Source organism: Garra rufa, chromosome 6 (genome assembly GCF_049309525.1).
Source record: "Garra rufa chromosome 6, GarRuf1.0, whole genome shotgun sequence".
NCBI classification, from domain to species: domain Eukaryota; kingdom Metazoa; phylum Chordata; class Actinopteri; order Cypriniformes; family Cyprinidae; genus Garra; species Garra rufa.
Genome location: NC_133366.1, coordinates 55,879,971 through 55,891,486, shown reverse-complemented (window position 1 = coordinate 55,891,486; position 11,516 = coordinate 55,879,971). Strand labels below are relative to the sequence as shown.

The following is an 11,516-nucleotide window of genomic DNA, read 5'->3' as shown; positions in this document are numbered from 1 at the left end:
TATTGAGTGTGATGTTGGAGTGTGTTTTGGTCAGTTGTGTTTGAGCTCATGAATCTCTCCTGTTGCTCCGCTCAGATGTGGACGAGTGTGAGTCGCATGTGTGTGAGGAGGAGTGTGTGAACACGCCTGGAAGTTTCCGCTGCTACTGTGACGGACGGCAGGGGAAGAGACTGGGACCAGACCTCAGGAGCTGTGAGGTGAACACACACACACTTATACACACACACACACACACACACACACACACACACACACACACACACTTACATTATATATATATATATATATATACACACACACACACACACACACACACACTTACATTATATATATATATACACACACACACACACACACACACACACACATGTTGGGTTTACATGTTTTATGGGGACATTCCATAGGCGTAATGGTTTTTATACTGTACAAACTGTACTTTCTATGGCCCTACACCTACCCTACACCTAAACCTAGCCCTCACAGGAGATTGTGCACACTTTTACTTCATCAAAAAACTCATTGTGCATGATTTATAAGCCTGTTTCCTCATGGGGACCTGAGAAATATCCCCACAAGGTCAAAATCTACTGGTATTCCTATCCTTGTGGGGACATTTGGTCCTCATAACGTGATGAATACCAGGTACACACACACACACACACACACACACACACACACACACACACTATACACACACACTATACACACACACACACACACACACACACACACACACACACACACACACACACACTATACACACACACACACACACACACACACACACACACACACACACACACACACTATAACACACACACACACACACACACACACACACACACACACACACACACACTCACACACACACACACACACCACACACACACCACACACACACACACACACACACACACACACACACACACACACACAAACCTGTTTCCTCATGGGGACCTGAGAAATATCCCCACAAGGTCAAAATCTACTGGTATTCCTATCCTTGTGGGGACATTTGGTCCTCATAACGTGATGAATACCAGGTACACACTAAATATACTGTACATGAATACAGACATTACCATTCAATACTTTGTGGTCAGTATGACTTTATTTTCGATTTTCAAATGTTCAGTTTAAGTCAGTTTTCATGTTTCATGTTCTGCTGGTGGCTGGGTAGTTTTCCTTTCATTTCTGTCTTTTGAAAATGACTTTTAGTTTTGTTTAGTTATTCAGTGTTTGATTTCTGTTTCTTTGAACTGTTTCTGCTTGTGACAACATGCTTTTAGCAGAAACCAATCACGTCAACCTGGACTAGCTTCTGTTAATTTGAAACATCATCATTAATAATAAACAACTATAATAATAATACTCTTCATTTATGATTCTAAAACTCTGACTGTTTTTTGAGTATTATTGAGATACTCATATAATGTTTTTTATTTTATTTAGAAGTTTTATTAACTTTTGTAACATTTTCATTTTTATATAAATATAGTTTTCATAATTTATTTTATTTTAGTATCAAGTTAAACTAAACTAAAATGAGAAATGTTGCCATGGAAATTAACTGAAATAAAAAAAATATATATATCAAGTAATGAAAATGTTTTTTTCTAATGGTTTTAATTTTAGTTTTAGTTAACTAGCAGCCCTGCTTTAACCAAATAACTGGCAATGAAAACTAATAATAGAAGCACATAAAATTACTAAACCTTAAAATTAAACTGAAAATACATAAATAAAGTCAAATTCAAACTTTTAATCTCAGCAAGTCTTGACAAATATTAACAAGTCTTTCCTGTTTTCTTTTGTTGTTTTTAAGTTTAGTTTTCTTTCTTCAGTGTGAATCTTCATTTTGTTGATTTGTGATCCTGAACCACGAAACCAGTCATAAGGGTCCATTTTTTAAAACTGAGATTTATACATCATCTGAAAGCTGAATAAATGAGCTTACTGTTGATGTATGGTTTGTCAGGATTGGAAACTATTTGAAAATCTGGAATCTGAGGGTGCAAAAAAAATCTAAATACTGAGAAAGTCACGTCTAAAGTTGTCCAAATGAAGTTCTTAGCAATGCATATTACTAATCAAAAATGAAGTTTTGAAATATTTACAGTAGAAAATTCAAAAAAATCTTCATTGAACATGATCTTCATGGAACTTAATATCTTTAACTTTAATTGCTACAAATATACCTGTGCTACTTGAGACATTTAGGTTTTTGTGAATGTTTGTCTCATCTTCCTCTCTGTGTGTCTGAAGTCCATCGAGCTTCACCGGCCGGTGGACATGAAGAGGAACTCGCGCTCGCTGTACCTGGGCCGCATGTTCAGTGGGATTCCTGTGGTGCGTCTGCGCTTCCGCCGCAGGGTCCAGACGGGGTGAGCACACATCATGCTTTTCAGCAGAGACTTCACTGGAATATCTGTGTTGACGTCTTGTTTGATCCTGACTTGCTCCTCTCAGATTCACGGCGGAGTTTGACCTCAGGACTTACGACCCCGAGGGCGTGATCTTCTTCGCCGGCGGCCACTTGAACAGCTCCTGGATTGTTCTGGTGATGCATCATGGGAAGCTGGAGCTGCAGCTGAAGTATGGAGCCGTGAGTCGAGTGACCAGCAGTGGACCGCAGGTCAATGACGGCCAGTGGCATAAGGTCAGAGGTCACCGCAGGGGTCATGCTAATCACAGGCACACAATTGAGATACAGAGCTTTGCACACACGACACACTGAGCTCAGGGGAGATGGGGCTTCGAGTTCAGCTTGCAACATTTCATAATTTTTTTTTTTTTTTTACTTTTTTTGTGAGGCAGAATAATTCTAAGTCTGTTTGTTTAATTACAAAACTCTTAAAACGCTCTATAATTTTCTAATTTTTCTTTATATATATATATATTTTTTTTTTTACATTTCAGCCTTCCAAACAGTATTTCTTAGAACATTAACACCACCTTATGAATTCATATTACACAAAAATGTAATTAAAAAGTAATTTAAAATAATGTATGTTTGTAAATTAAGACCATGTGTTTTAGTTATTGTCTGTGTGATTTGCATTTTTTATATATACACTATTATAAGTTTGGGATCAGTTAATGTTTTTTAAAGAAGTTTCTTATGCACATCAAGGCGGTGTTTATGTAATCAAAAATACAGAATTCTAATTTATTTCTATGATCAAAGTTGAATTTTCAGCATCATTACTCTAGTCTTCAGTGTCACATAATAATTCAGAAATCATTCTAATTTGCTGATTTATTATCAGTGTTGAAAACAGTTGTGCTGCTTAATATCTTTTGCAACCTGTGTTATTTTTTTATTTAGGATTCTTTGATCAATAAAAGGTTCAAATAAACAGCATTTATTTAAAATAGAAAGGTTTTCTAACAATATACACTAATGTTCAAAAGTTTGGAGTCAGTAAATTTTTATTCTTTCTTTTATTTAAAAAAATCAATACTTTTATTCACCAAGGATGTGTTAAATTAATAAAAAGTCATAGCATAGGGTTACATTGTTAGAAAGGATTTATATTTTGAATAAATGCTGTTCTTTTTGAATCCTAAAAAAATAATCACAGGTTCCAAAAAAAAAAAAAATTTGTCAGCACAACTGTTTCCAAAATTAAATATTCTAATAATAAATCAGCAAATTAGAATGATTTCTGAAGGATCAAATAACACTTGAGACCTATATTGTAATAACATTTTGCAATATTACTAATAATATAATTTTCTGTATTTTTGATCAAATAAATGCAGCCTTGATGAGCAGAAGTGACTTCTTTAAAAACATAACTCTTACTGATCCCAAACTTTTGAGCGGTAGTCTATATATATATAAAAAAAACTTTTATTACTTCTTAAGTGTTTCTGCATGTTTAAAAAAGTCTTCATTTTCCACAAAGGCCTTCAAAGGATCTTTAATTAAAGCAGAAAGTCTTAAATTCATAAAGTTGCATTAAATGTTGCATGAAAATTGTTTTAATTTAAATGATTTAAAACATAATGTAGATCTGCTGAAAGTTGCATTTAAAGCAAAACTTCAAAGTCTGAAAATGAACTCATGATGTGGATAATGTCACTAGACATTATGTTCAGAAAACTTAAAAACGACTTTTAACAAATTTATATTCCTATCTGTTTATATTTTGATGCACACAGTATCACTTAATGACTGAACTAAATTGATCTGAATATTGTCTTCTGCAGAGCTTTACAGCTGATTAGTTTAATAATTGATGAATTGTGCAACATTATTTCCTGTTTATTTCCGTGAAGCTGCTTTGAAGTGATTTTAAGTTGTATAAAGCGCTATAGAAATATATGTGACCCGACTGACTCTCTCTCATTGGTCCAATCAGATCTCAGTTGAAGAACAGGGGCGGAGCCTCGTCATCAAGATTGACAGGGAGGCGGTGATGAAGATCGCAGTGAACGGAGATCTGTTCACGATGAATAAAGGCATGCATGAGCTCAACCTGACGGTGGGCGGCGTTCCCTTCAGAGAAGATGGGCTGGTCAGCAGGGTGAGCTTCAATCATTGCAAACATGATTAAGATGACTTCAATTAGTAATGCTGATCTGAACATGCCCTGTCTCTTTATGTGTTTGTGACGCAGGTTAACCCTCGACTGGACGGGTGTATGAAAGACTGGCGCTGGTTAACCGGTGAGGACACGTCCATTCAGGAAACCATCCGGCACAACGAGCGAATGCAGTGCTACTCCATCGAGGACCACAGCGCTTTCTACCCTGGACACGGATTCGCCTACTTCAACCACAGCCATGGTGTGTCAGGGCTATTTTAGTACTAGCTATATGCTATTACATTAATTACTTATTTTTTAATTAGCTTTTATTTTTATATTTTCAGTTCATTTGATTTTTGGTATGTACTTTTGTCATTTTTATTGTTATTTTTTTCTTTAAACATTTTTATTTGGCTTTGTTTACTTACTTACTTTAAGTAATTTTACTAGTAATTAATAAAAAAAATATTTTTAATAGTTTAGTTTTAGTTAATAACTGCACTGGTGTGTGTAGACCAGTGTTGGGGGTAACGCATTACAAGTAACTACTAAAGTTACCTTTTAATTGACAAGAAAATATCTGAGTTACTTTTTCAAATAAGTAACACCAGTTAGTTTTTGCCCCATTTATTGATTAAAAGCTCTCCTGTCCCCATGTGGAGAGAAATTGTGAGTAAGATGTTACTTTAGTTCTAGAATAAATGTAAACATCACTAAACAACAGATACAGTATTCTTCAAAATGAATAAAAACACTGAAATTCAATGCAAACCTGCAATAATTAAATATGTTAAATAATACAAATGTCCTTTATGTATTTAATCCCAGTTTATTAACCGATGTCTTTGCTGCCGACCTTCGATGATCCAATTCATCCATACTAATAAGCAAAAATTACCTTTTTTAATTTCTGAAGAGTTGACATTTTTTCTTCTGCGGTCTACTGTACAGACGTCAATTAACTTTTCTCTAAACCTGAGGCTTTTGATGTGAAAAGGCTTTTTTATTTGACAAAAATACAACTTTTTATACTAAAAACAAACAAGCAAGCCCTGCCCAGATTGAAAAAGTAACGCAAAAGTAATGTAACGCATTACTTTCCATAAAAAGTTACTATGTAACATAATAAGTTACTTTTTTAGGGAGTAACTCAATATTGTAATGCATTACTTTTAAAAGTAACTTTCCCCAACACTGGTGTAGACTTGGTTTTATTTTGTGAATCTGGCAAAATTATGGTTTTTATTTTTATTAAAATTTCATAATAAAAAACTTTACAATTTGTATTTATTTATTTTTTATTACTACCTTTCAATGTGTCTGTTAAGTTTTTTTTTCAGTTTTTGTTTAAGGGGTTTATTTTGGTGTATTAAGTTAAAATAAATGCATTAGAAATATTTCATTGGTGACTACGTTTTTTTTTCTTCAAAACAATGTTTTTTAATGGTTTCCGTTTTCATTAGCTCTAATAACCCTGTTTTCTGTAGGTGACAATCAGACGCTCAGTGTTCATGTGACCTTGCGTCCCGCATCCTCCGTGGGCGTCCTGTTTGCTCTGGTTCGTCAGGACAGAGTCCCGTTCTCCGTCTCTTTATCGGACTATCATCCAGGGACGCTGGAGTGGAGTGAGGTGTGTGTGTGTGTGTGTGTGTGTGTGTGTGTGTGTGTGTGTGTGTGTGTGTGTGTGTGAGATGCTGATGTGTGACATGTTCTGTGCTCTGAAGCTCCACATGTATATAGTGTTGATCTGTGATCCGCAGCACGTGCTGGTGTCGTTCGGTGATGTGGTGGTGGCCAGTGTTGCGGTGAATCTGTGTGACGCTCAAACACACACTGTGAACGTGACGGTGTTCGGGAACAGCTCCCTGCTGGAGGTGGACGGGCAGCTCGCGCAGACGGAGATGGTGGAGAATGTAGACGCTCTGGATCTGGCGTCCTCCTACAGCACCTTTATAGGAGGGATTCCAGGTAATGTCTCACTTCAGTCTTACATTAGTCTCATATTGGTCTCACTTTAGTTTCACACCAGTCTCACGTCAATCTCGCTTCAGTCTCATTTCATTTCCACAGCCATCTCACTTTGATACTAAAATCTCACTTAAGTTTTACATCACTTAAACCAGCTCACATCCATCTCACTTCAGTCTCACATCAGTCTTACATTAGTCTTACTTTAATCTCATATTAGTCCCACGTCACTTAAACCAGTTTTACATCACTCTTGCATTAGTCTCACGTTAGTCTCACATTAGTCTTGAGTCTCAAATTAGTCTTACATCACTCTTGCATCAGTCTCACATTAGTCTCACATCACTCTTGCATTAGTCTCACATTAGTCTCACATTAGTCTTGAGTCTCAAATTAGTCTTACATCACTCTTGCATTAGTCTCACGTTAGTCTCACATTAGTCTTGAGTCTCAAATTAGTCTTACATCACTCTTGCATTAGTCTCACATTAGTCTCACATTAGTCTTGAGTCTCAAATTAGTCTTACATCACTCTCACATTAGTCTCACATTAGTCTCACATCACTCTTGCATTAGTCTCACATTAGTCTCACATTAGTCTTGAGTCTCAAATTAGTCTTACATCACTCTTGCATCAGTCTCACATTAGTCTCACATTAGTCTCAAATTAGTCTTACATCACTCTTGCATTAGTCTCACGTTAGTCTCACATTAGTCTTGAGTCTCAAATTAGTCTTACATCACTCTTGCATTAGTCTTACATCAGTCTCACATTAGTCTTGAGTCTCAAATTAGTCTTACATCACTCTTGCATTAGTCTCACATTAGTCTCACATTAGTCTCAAATTAGTCTTACATCACTCTTGCATTAGTCTCACGTTAGTCTCACATTAGTCTTGAGTCTCAAATTAGTCTTACATCACTCTTGCATTAGTCTTACATCAGTCTCACATTAGTCTTGAGTCTCAAATTAGTCTTACATCACTCTTGCATTAGTCTCACATTAGTCTCACATTAGTCTTGAGTCTCAAATTAGTCTTACATCACTCTTGCATCAGTCTCACATTAGTCTCACATTAGTCTCAAATTAGTCTCAAATTAGTCTTACATCACTCTTGCATTAGTCTCACGTTAGTCTCACATTAGTCTTGAGTCTCAAATTAGTCTTACATCACTCTTACATTAGTCTCACATTAGTCTCAAATTAGTCTTACATCACTCTTGCATTAGTCTCACGTTAGTCTCACATTAGTCTTGAGTCTCAAATTAGTCTTACATCACTCTTGCATTAGTCTCACATTAGTCTTGAGTCTCAAATTAGTCTTACATCACTCTCACATTAGTCTCACATTAGTCTCACATCACTCTTGCATTAGTCTCACATTAGTCTCACATTAGTCTTGAGTCTCAAATTAGTCTTACATCACTCTTGCATCAGTCTCACATTAGTCTCAAATTAGTCTTACATCACTCTTGCATTAGTCTCACATTAGTCTCACATTAGTCTTGAGTCTCAAATTAGTCTTACATCACTCTCACATTAGTCTCACATCACTCTTGCATTAGTCTCACATTAGTCTTGAGTCTCAAATTAGTCTTACATCACTCTTGCATCAGTCTCACATTAGTCTCACATTAGTCTCAAATTAGTCTTACATCACTCTTGCATTAGTCTCACATTAGTCTCACATTAGTCTTGAGTCTCACATTAGTCTTTAGTCTCACATTAGTCTTACATCAGTCTTGCATTAGTCTTACATCAGTCTTGCATTAGTCTTACATCTCGCATTAGTCTTACATCAGTCTTGCATTAGTCTTACATCTCGCATTAGTCTTACATCAGTCTTGCATTAGTCTCACATTAGTCTCACGTTTGTCTTGAGTCTCACATTAGTCTCACATTAGTCTTACATCAGTCTTGCATTAGTCTTACATCAGTCTTGCATTAGTCTTACATCTCGCATTAGTCTTACATCAGTCTTGCATTAGTCTCACATTAGTCTCACGTTTGTCTTGAGTCTCACATTAGTCTTACATCAGTCTTGCATTAGTCTTACATCAATCTTGCATTAGTCTTACATCAGTCTTGCATTAGTCTTACATCAGTCTTGCATTAGTCTTACATCAGTCTTGCATTAGTCTTAAATCAGTCTTTCATTAGTCTTACATCAGTCTTGCATTAGTCTTACATCTTGCATTAGTCTTACAAAAGTCTTGCATTAGTCTTACATCTTGCATTAGTCTTACAAAAGTCTTGCATTACATAATCTTTTATCACTTAAACCAATCTCACATCCATTTCACTTCAATCTTATGTCAGTCTCAACATTAGTCTTACATCAGTCTTGCATTAGTCTTAAATCAGTCTTGCATTAGTCTTACATCAGTCTTGCATTAGTCTTACATAAGTCTTGCATTAGTCTTACATCAGTCTTGCATTAGTCTTACATCAGTCTTGCATTAGTCTTACATCAGTCTTGCATTACATAATCTTTTATCACTTAAACCAATCTCACATCCATTTCACTTCAATCTTATGTCAGTCTCAACATTAGTCTTACTTCAGTCTCATATTGGTCTCACATAATTTAAACCAGTCTCACACCCATCTTACTTCAGTCTCATCTTGTGTTCTTAAAAAAACTTGTTTTGCTTTTCTCTAAGACAGCAGTGTAATGTACTCTCTATTGGAATCTTTCTGTTATGGTGAAGTTCAAAGGTTTAAGGACATGCGGAATAAAAACAGAAAATGTAATATTTATGAATTCTTTTATTTTAGTTATTTCCGGAGTCATGTGTTTTTTTTATTTACTATACTTTCAATTTAAATCATTTGTTGTGGAGTGAGTGGGAACTAAAATACACTTAAAATACACTAAGTTCATTATTTTTTAGTATTTTTTTTTCTGAATGTGACTTTTACAACTTTTCTATCAGCAAAGCAGTTTTGACCCGGTGTGACTTGTAATCAGACATTGTTTGTTTTCTAAAAAATACAACAAACTTTGAGGTGGTTGATGTTGAAATGTGACTCTGAGTGAATCTGCAGGCAGTTCAGGTGTCAATCGGTCCCTGATGTTGTTTGTTTGTTCAGATGTGTCTCTGGTGTCCACTCCGGTGTCGGCCTTCTACACGGGCTGCATGGACGTGCGGGTCAACGGTCAGCTGCTGGACGTGGACGAGGCCCAACACAAACACAACGACATCCGCTCTCACTCCTGCCCCCTGGTGGACGAGCAGCAATAACAGCAGCTGAAAGTCCAGCCAAGTGCTTTCCACTGCGGGAGGAGCTTTAATCCGGATCCAGTCAACGGATCCACAAAGGCCTTAGTAAAGCCGGATCCCTCGCCACACTCGCGCACATCACGCACATATAGCACAGAGCCGCGTATCGATGTATTACTCACGTTAGACCAATCAAACACAAGCTACTGACAGCGTGCTGTAAAATACTGTAACTGTACATATGTCACTGTAAAACGCTTTAGAGGAGGACGACTAAAACACCCAACTACCATTAAAGGCCTTCAGGCCTCGATGTAGGTGCTCAACTTCTTCATCATCATCATCATCATCATCTTCGTTCAGTAGTTTGAGTTGAGGAGGTTTTTTTAGTCCCTCGTTTGTTCGTCTTTTTTAATCTTGTTTTTATTGTTGAAGTTGTTTTGTATTTTGTTCATGTTTGCTCTGTGTGTGAGACTGAAACGCTTGATGAAAACTAATAAAGGAGGATGGTGTTGTTATGATCATGAATTCTGTCCACAGATGTTCAAAATAACTCATAAGCTATCCTGATGAGTTATTTTACACGGTTCCTTATAAAACACAAAGATCAGAAGCACACAATGCAACTATACAAACACTAAATTCACAAAAACACTACACTAAAACCATAGGTTTGTTCATATTTGTGACCCTGAACCACAAAATTTCAGATTTTTATTTATACATCATCTGAAAGCTGAATAAATAAGCTTTATATTGATGTATGGTTTGTCAGGAGAGGGCAATATTTGGCCGAGATCTGGAATCTGAGGATGCAAAAAAATCTAAATATTGAGAAAATTCCCCTTAAAGTTGTCCAAATTACGTTCTTAGCAATGCATATTACTAATCAAAATATTATGGTTGGTTTAACTTGATGTTCCAATGATTTGGGATTGGGATTTTTGGCTATAAATTATACTAATATATTCAACATATCTAACTCCTAAAAACCTGGCGAAAATGTGTTTGTTTTCTGTCTGTTGACAGTATTTTCTGATATTTGTAGTGATGAAAAGAGAAATTTAAAATCTCTTCTGGAAAAAACTTTTATATCACAAAAAAAAATTAAACAAGAATTATGAACCTGACTTTATCCGAAGTTCAGATTTATGTGCTGGAAATGTTTGAGAATTAGTCCATATTTAATTAGATGCTGCTGCATTTGCATATTTAAACAATGGTACGTGCAATTCTTTAAGAAAAAAACCTCTTTCTGAACCTTTTAGGGGGGAAAAACAATGTAGTTTTGGAAAAATTCTATTTTGTAAAAATAATTTTGTCCAGGATTTCATTCAAGGTAACAAAAAAAAGCAATTCTAAATGAATTTTATTAGGTTAAAAAGTGATGGTTTAGTTCAGTAAACAGTGTGCGTATATGCAAAATAGAAACAAAACAGTTTACAGTGCAAATACTGAAAACACAAAGTCCCATGGGAATATGGTTTGTTCTTTTTAGAGCTATTTCTTAATTTACTTTTTTTTTTCTGATAAATTGTATGCATCTCATAAATGCACCACAAAACAAATTAAAATGAATGTAGCAATAAAATAATGAGCTGACAGAAAAAATTAAATGAGCAGTTCATGATTAAGCCGAAGTCTTTCTGTTATTCTTTTTAAGGCTTTTTAAAAAAAACTTTAATTCACAATGGTTACTTGTGGAAATAATTAAAAGATTGTCTGTGCATGAGCATGAAAGGGTTAAGAACATCATTATATTTTTCTTGAAAATTAAAAATGACAGAT

At 35.6% G+C, this 11,516-nt stretch overlaps 1 protein-coding gene across 1 annotated transcript; it reads left to right on the top strand.

The window, feature by feature from the left end:
* The first annotated feature begins 11 nt into the window (after positions 1–11).
* LOC141336998 (growth arrest-specific protein 6-like) lies at positions 12–10,256 on the top strand. Its single transcript, XM_073842721.1, has 9 exons — positions 12–21; positions 76–197; positions 2,266–2,384; positions 2,470–2,659; positions 4,368–4,532; positions 4,626–4,794; positions 6,023–6,165; positions 6,296–6,503; positions 9,598–10,256. The coding sequence occupies exons 1-9, from the start codon at positions 12–14 to the stop codon at positions 9,747–9,749; spliced, it is 1,278 nt and encodes a 425-aa protein (XP_073698822.1). The 3' UTR covers positions 9,750–10,256.
* Positions 10,257–11,516: the final 1,260 nt, after the last annotated feature.